The sequence below is a fragment of the Megalops cyprinoides genome, unplaced genomic scaffold (genome assembly GCF_013368585.1).
Source record: "Megalops cyprinoides isolate fMegCyp1 unplaced genomic scaffold, fMegCyp1.pri scaffold_27_arrow_ctg1, whole genome shotgun sequence".
Taxonomy (NCBI): domain Eukaryota; kingdom Metazoa; phylum Chordata; class Actinopteri; order Elopiformes; family Megalopidae; genus Megalops; species Megalops cyprinoides.
The window spans coordinates 566,514-582,576 of NW_023494723.1; the positions used below are offsets into that span (position 1 = coordinate 566,514).

Sequence of the window (16,063 nt, forward strand, 5' to 3'; positions counted from 1 at the left end):
CACATGGAAGTTCCTCTGTGGTTCAGATGAAGAGGACCACACAGTACGCACCTTTGCATCTATCTCTCTGGCATCTCTGTCAAGGAAAATTGCATCATCACGACCTGACTGCTCTGCACTCATGGAAGATTGTGCTAAAAGGACAAAATATAGGGGATGAGTACATTTAAGACTAGTGCTGAAACACACTTCATGTCTGACCTCTGTTGCTATTTGTTGATGTGTTATGAAGATGAACAACTGTTCACAAGATCCTAAGATATTTTGAAACCAGCTGAAACCCAGTGTCAAATAATATCAATGGAAGTTTCAACTAAAGGTGAAAGCCTGAGCTTGGCTTCAGGTACAGCATATAATGCACAGCACAATGTCTATGTTTTCCAGGGGGAAAGCCTTGGGCAGAGGCTGTGACAGGCAGGCTCACCCAGGCTGGAGACCCGCCCCTGGTTCTCAGATGTTCCCCCATCCTCCGGCAGCTCTCCATCCTCCAACTGCTGCAGTCGAGCTTCTGCCTCTGCGTCAGAGGCAATGTCCTCTGTGAAGAATACACATCACAGTCTAATGCCTCTGTGAAGGATGCATAATGACACCCTAATGCTTCTGTCCAATTTGTTTGTCTTCTGCCTGTGCCATCACACCCCTGCAACTAATCCAGACTGCAGCTGCACAACTTGTCTTCACCACTACAGTCTTCAAACCATATGTCCCCCCAAGCCAACAATGGGGTCACTGCTCTCAGACACAATCCCTGTCTGTACTGCTCCCTCAGTGGTGGAATGCACTCCCCATGGAGGTCAGGACAGCAGAATCACTGGCTATCTCATGAAACACACTGAACACCATCTCGGTTCCACCTCATTCCCCACCCCCAACACCTGCTACTTTCTGTTTATTTTGTGTGTAGTATTGTGATGTGTTTTGGACTGTGCGATCTACTGACTGATGTATGGTAGTATACTTGGCTTCTCCTGTCTAGTCAGGTTGTGCAACTTAACTTGTAATGTAATGTCTATGAGGGACATACATCACACCTGTAGTCACATCCTAATGCCTCTGACGGATACACATCACACCCTAATGCCTGTGTGGGACACACATCACACCATAATGCATCTGCAAAGGACATATCACACCCTCTGTGAGAGACATATATGATACTCTTATGCCTCTGGGAAAGATGCAGTACTATATTCTACTAACTACTTGAATAACACCAGCTTCAATTAACTTTAATTCCTCTATTCAAGCAAAAATATCCCAGTATACCCCCCATATTCCCATTACCCACCATCATCCAGCTCAGTGCCAGGCTCCATGTCAGGGCTGCCTGCTTCTGCTTCTGGGTCACCATCCTCGTCACAGGATTCTGGGGTCAGATGAGGGACGTGTACAATCAGCACACTGAGTATAGTGCAAAGCAGCAGTTCCCCTACCAATGACCTGTATATAGGCCTCTGCCACTCTATTACTAATTTTATCATTGATCTATTACCAATCTTCTCATCCATTACTAATATATTATCATGTAAGAGGCCTGCTAAGACCTATTTATACTGAATGGCTGAGATATCTCTCCACTACTTTTTATCAGGAAAATGAAATTGGTAAGGTATAGAAAACAATGGTTGTCATGTTCAACCCAACGTGATTCACAGCAAGCAACCCCACCTGGAGGATGGATGATGGCCTGATAATTCATTAAAATATAGAAAGGTTTCATGTGAAAAATATGAAAGGTGCAGCATGCATATGTCATACTCCATCCTAACACAAAACTTGTGATACAAGTTAACAGAATATCCAAGTCAGTACAAACTACATCTTGATAGCAATACCATACACTGTTACACAAATCTTTCACATATGTTCAACAATATTACTTGTGCAGACAGCAGAAGGATGTGGCTTTGAGTTGTTAGATACATGTGTGTATGCATTTACACAAACACAAATGGATAAGGCTCAGAATAAGCTGATAACCCATAAAGACTAACAACATCAACACACACAGACCGGCTGACCATCCTTCCTGAGAACACTATGATTCCAAGGAGACAAATTCAAAGTTTTGAACTCCGTAAGTAGAGGGGTTCTGCTGCTCTCTGACCCAGACAGCACCCAGCCTGACTGAACTGTTCACTAAGACCAGAGAAGTTGATGACCTATCCAGCCCCTGAGTCTGAGCAGAGGATGTTCTGTGACACAGAGAAACAGAGTGTTTTGGAGCATCAATGCAATATGACCCTCAAGACCCTCATGTGACTCAAGGTGGTTATGGCGAGGCAGGTCAGAGCTCCACCCTCACACCAATGGGCAGAGCCCCAGAGTTACCACCCCGCAAAGCTGACCAGCCTGCCTCCAGAGGGGGCAAGACCAAAATGAGCAAAACATTGATTTTGGTGGAAATGGAAATATACATGGAAAAGGAGGTGTCATAAAACAACAAACTTAAGCATGCTTTTTTACCCAAACATAAGAGATTAAAGGATGTATGCATGTGCATGCGTGCACGTGTGCCTCTGCATGTGTGTATCTGTGTGTGCGTATGTGTGGAAGGGGTGAGGTGGTTGGGGATGGTGTTGGTGACACCTGTGACAGCCTGAGCACTGCACAGACAGGAAGTCTCATGTGATTGGATGTGGTAGCCATGCAAGTGTGCATGTGTGTTGGGCCATGCTGTGACAGACAGTGGGCAGGGACAGTGGAGGCAGGGAGAGCGTCACATGCAGCGCTACCTCCAGAAACCGAGTCCAGCCAGGCTCTCACGGCCTCGAGACGGGCCGACGCTTGGGCTGTGACTACACCCAGACCGAACAGAAAGACAAATTTAAACATGGGAAAGATGGAACAGGAACAGGCATATGGGACAAAACAAGAGAAAGTGAAATATGAAACAACATAAAACAGGATGAAATTAACGTCACAATGAGGCAGAAAACGGGGAACCATCAAACAGAGCCCCAGCCGCTTGTGAAGAATGGTCACATAAACGTGACAAACACATGATCCAGTTCCTCCCTGTTAACTTCCACCCCCACCTATCCCACATGTGTAAAAGAACACAAAACACAGAAACTCTGAGACATAATGACAATCATAAATGACATGACTCAACAACAGCAAGTGTGGCACGAATGTTAGGAGCACGCTGTCTGTGATCCTGCACAAATGCACACAGGGAGACACACAAGTGACAGAAACCACCCACCACCCCCCGGGAGACACACCCCTTAGGGTCACCACGTCCAGGTGGGTTACCTGTGGAGCAGGAGGGCTGGGAGGCAGAGGCCCCCTCAGACTGGATGTGTGTCCAGTTTGGGTATGTCTGGGCAGCTAAGGGATCCACAGGCTGCACGACTTGCTGGACCCGCAGGTTCCGGGCTGCATGGAATTATGGGTATTTTTGAATGTTGTGGTAGTAGCAATGGTGGAGTTTGTTTTGTGTGGTTGTTGGAAGCAGAGAGACAAACCCAGATGGCCCCAGGAGAGAGATGAAAGAGGAGAAGGTTGGGAGAGAAAAGGTGAACGGAGGGTAAGGAGTGACTCATTAGCTGTGAAACACCCCCACCATGTTACTGAAAACAGACAGCAAAAGCATGCAGTACACCCCTGAATGTAAAACATAATCTCCCATATTTTACCCCACATTCATTTCACAACATCACAACCACAATTATCACAACATCCTATTTGGTTGATCATGTATGCTACAACAAATGTCACTTAGTTTTTCGGGTGCTCAAATGGGTTTTGATAAATATAGAAGAAAAAAAAAACATTTCCAGGGGGAGTACCTGTGGGTATCCTAGACAGTTACCGTTTAGTACTGGCAAGATAAGAGCTTTGTGTTATCAAATGATTGCATATCATACAACAACAGTGATGGAGGGTGACTGCATCTTGAGAGGCAGCAAAATACATTTTACGGTCGAAAATTATTCATTTGTCCAGATTTTCCAGTTGTGTCATTTCAGAAAGAAATGAGACCACTGCTCTCAGAATAACCCTGTCACATGGTTCCATTTCTCAGTGCTGTTACCATCCACTAATAGCATGAAAACCATGACCTTCTCACCTGTACTAGACTTCTAGTCTAGTCTAGTGATAGTAGCCTTTCGTTGCTAATGTCAATATTCTCTAGAGAAGAGAGCATATGCAACAAGGCTTGACATTAAAATCTACTGTCCTTGGGCCATAAATTAGATCTCGGTGTTCTTATGCCACAAATTAAAAAACACAAGGAAACTAAACCATGGAACCTTTAAAAGAAAAGCAAAAATTGACAGCATGTTCAAATGTGCAGTTATTAAGAAAAAGAAGAAAAATAGGTCACGCCAGGACCCTTCAGATCAGGCAGTTAGGTAAGCATGAGAGTGCATCCATATGAGGGGCTACCTTTGAATGTACCCGTATCCTCTTCATCTCTCAGGTTCTCAAGCCAAACCCCTGCCTGGAGCTCCCTCTCCCAAGGGCAGTACTCCCCCTCTGCCAGCAGGGGGAGACATTGCCCCCAAATTACCCAGACAGAGTGGTGAGAGGGATGAACAGCAGACACATGGAGGAACAGAGGAGAAGAGTGAGCAGAGAGCAGAGGCAGAGGGTGGGACAGTGGCGAGGCTACAGTGCAGGTGACTCCAGTGCACCTCCCTCTAATGACAAAGAGCAAGGGCACTGACACTTTGGGAAGGCCCTCACACAAATCAGTGGCTCACTGTGGCATCTCACCCCTCAAAACGCTACATCTCAACCTTTCAGCATTGTGAAACTCATATAAACTGTATCTGACAATAGATGCTAATGATGTTAGCTTGGTTTTGTAAAAGGAGGAATGCAAGATATTGGAGCTCAGGAAGTAGGAAGTAAAACAACATGTTCTCCTAAATATAATTATATTCTTGTCAATTATATGAACAGACATATATACATATAGACTGAGATGATTTGATAGCCTCGAGATGACTGGTCACCATCTCTGCTAATCTGACCCCAAAGGTTTCCACAAATCAGAAGCAAAGCTCTTCTACTGAAGTCCCTGATGATCAGAATGACAGAGCAGTGATATGCAGACACAGAACACATGCATACACGCACAGAGAACACACACATGCACGCGTGCGCACACACGTACACGCTTACACACCAACTCACACACATGCACATGTGCTCACACACACGCACACACACACAGTGCACAGATTGAGAGTGGTAATGAAAGGGATAAAGTTGTGGGGAGAGGTAGAGACTGGAGGCTCTGGTCAGCAGACTGGCTCCAGCATCTCCTAACTCTAAGTTAGAGTAGGAGACTAAGAATAACTCAAAGATCCAAGACCCACGGCACTGAGCCATTCTGACTCCTCCCACTCCATTCAACCATTGCTTTGAAACAAAACCTTAAAAAGATCTACTGCACAATCTTGTCAGTGTAACACTGTACCACATACAGAAAAAACATCTTCATTAAAGCTGAAAGGGAATATGGTTTTACCGTCACTAGATTCCTCTTCTTCTTCTTCCTTGTCTTCCTCCCCTTCCTGCTCCTCTTCCTCCTCCTCCTCCTCTACCGCATCCCCAGTGATGTTGGTGTCGACCCCGCCCTCTTCCTCACCCCCGGTGTTGCCCTCCTGCCTGAGTTGGGGCGGCAGCTCCACTGTGTCATTCCAGGCTCCGCCCCCCAGGTCTTCGGCAGCAGGCTGCTGCTCATCCTCCTCCTCAATCTCCGACTCTGAGCTGCTGCAGAGGATAGAGAGTGTTCAGGAACAGCCCATTTCTACCCCACCACCTTCACCCTAAACTACCACTAACACCCCTACCACCCTCACCCTGAACTCCCACTAATACCCCTACCACCCTCACCCTGAACTCCCACTAATACCCCTACCACCCTCACCCTAAACTCCGACTAATACCCCTACCACCCTCACCCTGAACTCCCAACTAATACCTCTACCACCTTCATCCTGAACTCCCACTAATACCCCTACCACCTTCATCCTGAACTCCCAATAATACCCCTGCCACCTACACTCACCCTAAAATCCCACTAATACCCCTGCCACCTACCCTAACCGTAAACTACCACTAATAGCCCTGCTACCTACCCTCACCCTAAACTCCCACTTATAGCCCTGCTATCTACCCTCACCCTAAACTACCACTAATACCCCTGCCACCATCACCCTACACTCCCACTGCCACCCCTACCATGCCCCCACCTCCCTGGAGAGGGACCCACCTGGAGCCCTCCTCGACGTCGGTGGCCTTGTCCAGTATGCTGCTGAGGTTGTGCTCGGCCAGCGTCTCTTCAGGCACCTCCTCCAACTCCTCCTCGCGCTGCAGACACACGCGGTAGTTCTCCAGCTCGATGCGCTCCGGTGTGCCGCGTAGCCGCTTGGCCAGGCTGGGCTCCTGCAGCCCATTCACCTCCACCGCTAGGGGGTGACATTGGCCAGGGAGAGAACAGAGACACCAAGGCTCAGCAGCTTTGGGTGAGTGAGGGAGGGAAGAGGCGGGGCTAAGAGTGAGGGAGGAAGGGGCAGGGGTTTGGGTGAGTGAGGGAAGGAAGAGGCGGGGCTTAGAGAGAGGGAGGAAGGAGCAGGGCTTTGGTTGAGTGAGGGAGGAAGGAGCAGGGCTTAGGGTAAAGGGGATGGGACGGGTGGGACGGGGCTTTGCATGAGGAAAGGGAGGATCAGGGTTTTCATACGACTTTGACAGAGCACCGGCTATTGCACACACTCAGACCACTCAAGGAGGAACTGAGGCTTACCTCATCTGCTACTTATTAAACTGAGTGGAATGTCTTCACCCTCATTTCTGATCTAATTTTAAATGATTTCTAAGTGATGTAAGTTACTGCATGCTTCACAATGTCATTTCTGCAATGTCACACAATGAATGCTGTGTAGTAGAGTCATTAAACATACTACAGCCAATCTGCAGGGATCACCACTTATCTGACAGTAACTCACAGCCCAGTTCACCAGTGTCAACACCTGCAAATCATTTTCCCAAGACTTGAGAAAAATATGTCAAGAAGATCATATGGAAATATCATGGATAAGGTGAAGAAAGAAAAAAATACACACAGTAATTTTCTACGGAATCTTTCAGTCATTTATTAAGACACTCATTATTTCCAGCAGTCTCACAAAAAGCAATGTGTAGATTTCAATTGTGACAAAAATAAATATTTATTGGGACACATCTTGGTACCTTGCCTTTTCCCCATCCTAGGAAGCAACTCCTTTATTAAATTCATTTGCAAATAGTGGACCAAACGCAATCACAAGTTTAAAACTTCCTGGAGGGGAAATTGTACTAGGAAGAGAGTGATAACAATTGGATATTTTAAATAAGGTTAAAAAACAAAACTAATAATACTAGCAAAAAAGCAGCCACATTTGTTGCTAAATTTGAACATAACTGTTGAGTGGAAGAGAGGGTCATGATGATAAAACATTTGACCACTACAAAAGCTGTGATAATTTAACCCTTAAATGTCAGTTGGAAAGATGAATGCGTTTTGTCTCAGTGGTGTCCTTAGCATGAATTCATGCATGCAACATGGTTGACATGCAGTGATTCAGTCCTGTCCTTTATGCATTTTCTCTGACTGTGACACACAGATTAACTCAATCAAACAGATGTCATACATTGCCCTATTTTCAGTTTTTAAAAACTGCTTCTGTGGTGGCTTTGGATTAGTACCCCAAACGAAACACAATATCCAAAAACTAAAATGGAAGATTCCTCTAAGCAAAGCTGTGCAAGCTCAAATAAATCCACATTTTTCAGGCAAGACATTTTTCTTAATATTCTGTATTACAGCATGCATGAGAGAACATGCAAAATTAAATACAGACTAGTACTAATCAAGTTTTAATTAGCTGAACCCCTGCAAACTCCCCACATGCTCAGATAGTAAATCAGAGACTACAGGCTGTATTGTGGTTAGCGTGCAGACGGTTAGCAGGTTAGAATCATTGAATGCAGGAACACTGATATAGGCAGCAGCCCTCAACAACAGCTACTCTGACTAGAGGGGGTGAATTAAAGGACCAATGACAACCTCTGACACATGGACTAACTCTAATAGAATGACAGTGCTCTGAATGCAGGGAAACCTCTTTGGACCAATCACAAGCTCTGATATACCCACAAGCTCTAGAGAGAGCTGCTCTGATGGGAAGGGGAAAGGTAAAGCTCACAGAGGACGGTTACAGTCTGCTCCAGTTTACAATCACAACAGAATCTGCCGTTCAAAAGCACAGCCAGGCAAAATGAAGCCTCTGAAATTAGCACTATGAGGCTAATGTGCTACAATGCCACAGATGCTACTGCTCAGGGTTTGAGCCAGATGTAGCACTGCATGCTAAAACTGAACCCAGATCCAAATGTGAGACCCCTCTATCCTGATTGTGGCTATCAGCTTGGCTTGGATGTTGCCTGGACGGTTTTGTTTCAGAGCCAAATAACAGGAAGCAGAGTTTCTGGGAGGGCGCACCGTTCCACCTCCATCGGCCGTGACACGGACTCTCAGCTGCAAAATCCACTACCAAAACGTGACAGACTGCTACACCCTCCCGAAATACAAAGGCGCGACAGCATGAGAACACAAAAGTTACTACAGTACAGCAAGTGCAGTACAGCCAAAAACTACACTAAGTGGCTCAATTTACACACAGAGTTTACAGACAGCTAGTTTGCAAGGCAGAAGTTGACATGATAGTGACAAGATAACTGTAGAGAATAGAGGTGATAAGGAAGGCACAGAGTGCATATGTCTAAGACAAAGACAAACACATATTGAAAGCCACTGCAGAAGGCATTGTATTCCTGAGGCATTGTGGGTAGCAGGCAATTAGCCTTCACTTTCTCTTATATTGTCCTAATGCTCCTTAGCTATCTGTCCCACAAGCAAGCACTGAGAGTATAGGAAGGGCACCCCAAAGCTGATGAGCTGGCCCAGGAAGAGGGAGTCTAGTGGGCTGTGCACCAACCGGTGAGAGGTCCAGGATGCTACCCGGCACAGTAAGCAGCTAAAAGAGCGCAGGGAGGCAGCGGTCACCAGGGACAGCCGCACCATGCCGTGCAGGCAGAAGAGGGCAGTACCTGAGGGGCGGAGCTCCACCAGGGCGGCCGCATCTGCCACCCGTCCTGGATCATCCATGGGGGCGGGTGCAGGAACAGGGGCCTGCTTCTCCTGGGGTACAACAAGGTGAGGGACATGTAGAGAGGGTTATACCACCTTAGCTCTGACGTCACAGAATGCTTTGCTCTCCCTGCAAGAGGAAACCTGCTTCACAGCTGGTTAACAGTCAATCACATAAAAACACACAACCAGAAAGTATGGCCAACACACAGATATAACAACATGAAAAAGCATCATTTACATGGAAAGTCTGACAATGAGGTAACATACTGTGTACTGTACAGACTTGCTTTGGAGTCCGATGGCCATAGGAATAAACCAATTTCACTATTTATCTCTTTCAGTTCTATGCAGCTAAGCTAAGAATTCCTGGGGCACATCCATTGATATTACATTTAACTAGCGGATATTGATAGCAATACAAATCCATTCTTTATTTCGACAATTTCAATACAAGTAAATACTTTGCCAACCAACTGGTGTTGTAATATTTCAGACACAAATGAAAGTATAAATCTTTCATTTAACTAGCTGCACTAGTCTTTTAGCTCCAGATTTTAAGTGACTGCAATGTTCTAAGAACAGAGCTGCCTTCATCAATGAAGTTTCCACAGCTAAAGAAATTTTTACACGTGTCACTAACTCAGTGATTGGGACTGAGTTAGTGACACCCAATCCTACATGGTGCAGCTGAGTCACTAGATTAAACATTTCACTAAGGCTCAGACTGTGACTGGCAGGGGACATGTGTGAGGGTGTGTGGAGAGTGGACCGTACTCTGTACCTTAGTAGCAGGCAGCACACCAGTGGGGGCAGGCCTCTTCCTCTGGGCTTGCCCCGACAGCCGGTAGCAGTAGTGAGGCTTGCAGTAAAACTTCCCTGGGAAAGAAAGCGAGAGAGTGAGAAGGCCAGCTGTCTGCTCTGACAAACCCAACCCCGGCCCAAGACCCACCTACAACCAAACACGCCAGCACCCTCCTATTTATCCCCCGGGAGGAAGGCTTGAGAGCCCAAGCCCAGCTCCCATTCAGACTGCCCCCTCGACCAAAAAGGCAGCTTCTGACTGGCTGAGCCATCTGTGGTGCAGTTTAGAGCATGTATATATTAAGAGGGATATTAAGACATGTAAATAATGTCAGATTTATCTCCTCACTTCAGACCCCCCTCAGGCAATCTGGAAGCCATGTGTCCTTTGGAGGGGGGCAGGAGGGGGGTGGGGGGTGTCACTGAGGGGTCTGGGAGAAATGGCTGCTCTGCAGGGAGTAACAATACACCACTTGTCCTGGAATACAAAGGAGACCTCATGACACCGAGAGATGGGGGGGACAAAAACACCAGGCTGTCTGCTGGGGCAAAATGCCAGAGGGAATGCAGCAAAAACAAAGCAAAAACTCCTACCACACAAAGGGAGCAGCCCACAAGGCTTCCTGGACCTAACACTGACTGGTTCACACACACACACACACACACACACACACACACACACACACACACAGAGATACATACACTTTTCAAAGGACACAGATTTCCCGAGGGGGGTTGTGTGATCCTGCCATGTACGCTGCATGAGGAGTGTGAATATGACCAGCAGACACACTCTCTATGTCAGACTGCATTTACGCATGGACACAGCAGGCTCACGTGTTTCCAACACACAACCTTTGGTTTTCTCTATCATTACTGGAGTTTTCCCAAACATTAGCATACATAACTCTATTCACACTGATGCTGTAATAAAGATAGCGAACTTCATATAGTGCAATTGTGCTTTACAGTGTGGGGAGACATAGCTGCAGCGAAATACCACAGAGCATGCTGGGTAAAAGTGAGGGTGAGGAAATCATGTGACTGAAAAGGGGGGAAAAACTTGGGACAGTCAGAGTACATGATTTACACATACAAGGACACGCCACCAGGTACATGATGAGAGGGCTGCTTTAAACGCTGCCATTGCTGATCCACCGCACTGTGAGCGGGACTCACCATCCTCCACGTCAAAGGCATAGGAAGATAGGCGCAGTGTGGTGCCACAATAGTCGCACTGGAAGCAACTGCGGTGGAAGAACTTGCCCTCGGCACTCAGCCGCTCCATCACATACACCCGCTTCCGGCAGAAGAAGCACACGTCACTGCCCCCGATGTTCTGGGGGAACTCCTTCCGCAGGGAGCTCTGGGAGAGAGACAAAAGTTTCAGAGTGGAGGACACACCAGACCCCAGAAGGTCTGCAACACCCTGAGCCGCATCTTTATTACGGAATCCACATGATCACACTTGACTGTCAGTTTGAAGATGTCCGTCAGCCGTACCAGAGCTTGAAGTACATGGGCACACGTGTGGTGCTCAAGGGGTGGAGAAAGGTACAAAGAGTGACCCACCAGGTGAAGCCTCACCCCTACCACATCCCCAACCACACACTCTGCGACCTCCCCTCCCACTCCCATCCTCCCATTTCAACAAACACAATCCCCTGGAACACCTGCACAGGCCTCAGAGACAACAACCTTAGAAGGCCATAAACATTCCATTCTCAGCAGCATTAACAGTATAAGCATTTGACAGCACTCAGGGTTAGAATCCTACTATCTATTCCTACAGAAAGGGTCACCTACGCAAAGGGACCAGGCAGACACTCCACACAAACAACTGCACTTCATTAGTCACTAGGCGGGGCCAGCTCATCCTCTGGTCTCCATACCTACACTACTGCAAGACTCTTACCAACTGCTTCCTGTCAAGAAGGGTCTTGGGCTCCCCTGGAGACTGAAGCTGATTGGCTATCTGCTCAGCCAATGAGCTCACTCCCCCTGTGTACATCTTAACATATCTCTACCATGAGACAAGGAGAGAGAGGACAGAGGTGAGAGAGATAAAGGGAATCCTGAGGAAGTCAAAGAGGAAATTCCTGTGAAGTCCACACCACAAATAAAATAGCAAAGCATGTAAGGTACAAAGACTGCTGGAGTACAAATGAGAATGACATACTTTAAGATGGCTTGGAAACTACATTCTAGTGACAATGAGGGATGAGGGATGTTATCAAAATAAACATACACTGGACAGAGCAGATGCTACTGGGAGAGTGAGAGCCATTTCCACAGATTCACACCACCTGGTATTGTAGTTAGTTAAATCCAAGTGGTGCGAGAGCCATTATAGCAGACAGTGTCACATGCCTCATACCCTACAGTGCTCTACAGCACAAAAATATCAGATAGAGAAATACAAAAAAAACAAACCTGCATAAACTGCAGCTGTCATCAATTTGAGTTTGAATTTGGCAACCCAGTAACCGCAAAGAACTCATAAAGACTGGTTATTGTTACGGTTGACATACTGCCCTGTGGCTAACAAGCAAAGAGCAGGGATACTGGAGGAGTGTTTGTGCTGGCCTGGCACAAACTACTCAACAGCAATTTGAAATAAAGACATATTTACAGCATTAAAATAAAAAGCATTATGCCCAGAATTTAACAGAAAGCACATGATCAAAATTTTAACAAGCTGAAGCCTGTAAAAATCACACAGGGACAGTCACAGGGCAGGTTGGAGTGAACACACCTTAGAAAAAACCCAAGTGAAGCCAATCCCGCCTGCGATGCAGCATTTATGATCAATACAGCCCAATCCATTTAAAAAAATCTGTTTAAATGAAGGTGACTGTCCTTCTTGGTCCTGCTAAAACGTCAGTGTTTCCGTAGCAAACAGAACCACAGGATTGCAGGCTATACCTAACAGGATGTAGAAGTTGGTTCTGGAGTGTGGGAAAGCAACGGAGTTCTGAAACACAAGCCCACTACAGTCTGCCGGACAGGAACTGCAGGTAACCGTGGTGAGCATTAGGTCAGATTTCCAGAGTTTGGTGTGAGTGGAAGCCCCATGTGTGCAGATGGCTGGGGTTAGAGGTCAGCGCATGCCCCCACTGTCTGCCCCGTGGGGGTACCTGTCGGAGGGTGTTGTGGGAGGGGAGGGGTCGCCCAGCACGGAGGCCACAGGCCAGGTGCCACTGCACGAAGTGTGATGGCTTCTTCTCAGACTCCAGGAGAGAGAGGAGACACCCAGTTACACAGGAGAAAATAAAGCTTCAGAAAGCAAGGACACTCAGTTACACAGCAGAAAGTAAAGCTTCAGAAAGCAAAGACACTCAGTTACTTAGGGGGAAGTAAAGCTTAAGACAGCAAAGACACTCAGTCACAAAGCTTGATACAGCAAAGATCATAGATCATTAGACACTTTCCTTTCCACAGAAGACTGGATAGACTGCTAAAAAATAGCACCCTCATACAAAGCATTCCACCAAGACTAACATGAGACTAGATTACACTCCCATGTTTTAATCAAGCGCAGAAGCACAAGCAGCTAAACTTAAAACACATGCTCCCATAAGTCCTGCTCTCAAACATGTGTCATCCAATCAGACATTAGAATGGAGGAATGTTGCAGGCTGCTAGAGAGGACCAACCGCAGCACAGAAATCAAATGCATTTTGCGTGCTTGGCTTCAGAGGGGGGGAAGAGAAGTGTGTCAAAGTACGATAAATGACTGTCTTGACATCTTCCCTATGGTCAAACTTTACAAAGCGTCACATGTCAGCACCACTGCAACCAGAGATCACAGCCAATCCCACAATCCTATGGGGCTCAGGTCCACTCCACTGACAATCTGTTCAGCAGCATAGCAGCTGGAGCGGTTAGTCACTATAACAGGCTGTGGTTACCCAGTCCAGCTCAGGCTTTCCTTGTGCCATGCACTCCTCCACCTCTGTGCTGAAATACTACAAGGGTAGAGCGACAGAGATCAGTGCCCACCATCACTGAGGAAACATTTGAGATCCACTGAGTATCAGCTGGACTCTCCAAGAAAGGAGACTGTGTTCTCTTCTATGATTGGCAGAATCAAGCTGATGTCACAATGACCCATCAGTCCCTCTCCTCATAGTCACTGCCACAGCCACACAGAGTCCTCACACTGTACCACCAAAGATGGCCTAGCACAAAGGGACAGGAGGGTTTCCCTTTCTCTCCAGAACACTGGCCTCAGGCAGCCTGTGCATAATGACTGTGCTAAATTAGAGCTGGGCAATGCATTTACAGCACAGCATCTGATGGGAGAATGAGGAGAATCCTTTGTTGCAGGTAGAGGACGCATTTCTGTAAGGACTGGAGGGCGGAAAAAGTGAACCACCAGAAACTGCAAAGCCAGTTTCTGAAGAGCAGATTTTACTGATGAGACAATGAAGGACCAGGTACCTTTCATTTCTGAAGCATATTATGTGAGGAATGTGTGACAATGACAGCTAAGCCAAGGAGGAGGAGGAAGAGAAGGAGAAGGGGAAAAGGCACAGGGGGTCACCTGAGAGTGCAGAGAGAGCGAGGAGCAGGTGGAGGAGAGCACAATGGTTTTCTTTGGGCAGCAGCGTGAGGCCGAATTGGTCCTGGCCTTGAGAGACAGGAGAGGACAGACTCAGCGTCACGTGTAGTCACCATGCCTGTGTGGGTTTATACAGCATCATTCATACTGCTGCTCACCAGTACACACCAATATCCACTTTCAGATTCACACTCTATCTGACCTACACTCACACCAGGCATGTGTGGCTTTACACAGCAACATTCACACTTCTGCTCATCCATGCCCACACTGCCACTGCACATCACCTTCATTCAGGTTAATACTAATACAGTTGATCTCCTACAACAATGCTGACACGCTGACCCACCATACTCACACAATGCTAACACTAATGCTACATGCTAACGCTAACACTAATGCTACAGAGGCAACACAGGCTAACCTCAGGACAAGTGGGGAAAAAACACAACAACACAGATCACAGTGGCATCGCTGGAGATAGACCCTGTATTGTACTTGATATTGTGCTTAAAACAAATTCAAATGCCAAACATACCATAGGTTTTTTAGTTAATGCCACAAAAATATTTTGGATATTTCACAAGGGTAGGAAAGGGTTGGGAGTAACTGCAGTGCATATTGGGAAACAGAGTTGGTGTTCAGTAGTAAAATGCAGAGCTAGTGCTCAGTCGTAAAACAAAGAGCTGGTTTTCAGTGGTAAAATGCAGAACTGTATACAGTGGTAAAACGCAGGGCTGATGTTCAGTGGTAAAGTGCAGAACTGTATACAGTGGTAAAACGCAGGGCTGATGTTCAGTAGTAAAACGCAGAACTGTATACAGTGGTAAAACGCAGGGCTGATGTTCAGTGGTAAAGTGCAGAACTGTATACAGTGGTAAAACGCAGGGCTGATGTTCAGTAGTAAAACGCAGAACTGTATACAGTGGTAAAACGCAGGGCTGATGTTCAGTAGTAAAACGCAGAACTGTATACAGTGGTAAAACGTAGGGCTGATGTTCAGTGGTAAAACGCAAAACTGTATACAATGGTAAAACGCAGGGCCGATGTTCAATGGTAAAACGCAGAACTGGTATACAGTGGTAAAACGCAGGGCTGATGTTCAGTAGTAAAACGCAGAACTGTATACAGTGGTAAAACGCAGGGCTGATGTTCAGTGGTAAAACACAGAACTGGTATACAGTGGTAAAACGCAGGGCTGATGTTCAGTAGTAAAACGCAGAACTGGTATACAGTGGTAAAACTCAGGGCTGATGTTCAGTGGTAAAACGCAGAACTGTATACAATGGTAAAACGCAGGGCTGATGTTCAGTGGTAAAACGCAGAACTGTATACAGTGGTAAAACGCAGGGCTGATGTTCAGTGATAAAGTGCAGAACTGTATACAGTGGTAAAACGCAGGGCTGATGTTCAGTAGTAAAACGCAGAACTGTATACAGTGGTAAAACACAGGGCTGATGTTCAGTGGTAAAGTGCAGAACTGTATACAGTGGTAAAACGCAGGGCTGATGTTCAGTAGTAAAATGCAGAACTGTATACAGTGGTAA

The 16,063-nt window shown here is 46.6% G+C and overlaps 1 protein-coding gene across 13 annotated transcripts in view; it reads right to left on the reverse strand.

The window, feature by feature from the left end:
• Window positions 1-16,063, reverse strand: part of mical3a (microtubule associated monooxygenase, calponin and LIM domain containing 3a) — a 121,718-nt gene that overhangs the window by 25,749 nt on the left and 79,906 nt on the right. For 7 of the 13 annotated variants that reach the window (XM_036520562.1, XM_036520560.1, XM_036520568.1 and 4 more), the window contains 11 exons: window positions 14,499-14,585; window positions 11,132-11,318; window positions 9,933-10,027; window positions 9,109-9,199; window positions 6,233-6,428; window positions 5,486-5,730; window positions 3,259-3,381; window positions 2,736-2,798; window positions 1,289-1,366; window positions 425-535; window positions 52-134 (listed from right to left, as the gene is read on the reverse strand). In XM_036520562.1, the coding sequence (XP_036376455.1) occupies window positions 52-134; window positions 425-535; window positions 1,289-1,366; window positions 2,736-2,798; window positions 3,259-3,381; window positions 5,486-5,730; window positions 6,233-6,428; window positions 9,109-9,199; window positions 9,933-10,027; window positions 11,132-11,318; window positions 14,499-14,585 (1,359 nt within the window). Of the gene's footprint in view, window positions 1-51; window positions 135-424; window positions 536-1,288; window positions 1,367-2,735; window positions 2,799-3,258; window positions 3,382-5,485; window positions 5,731-6,232; window positions 6,429-9,108; window positions 9,200-9,932; window positions 10,028-11,131; window positions 11,319-12,906; window positions 13,183-14,498; window positions 14,586-16,063 lie in introns of those variants that run through there. The other 6 variants (XM_036520563.1, XM_036520570.1, XM_036520567.1 and 3 more) reach the window with 6 other exon arrangements.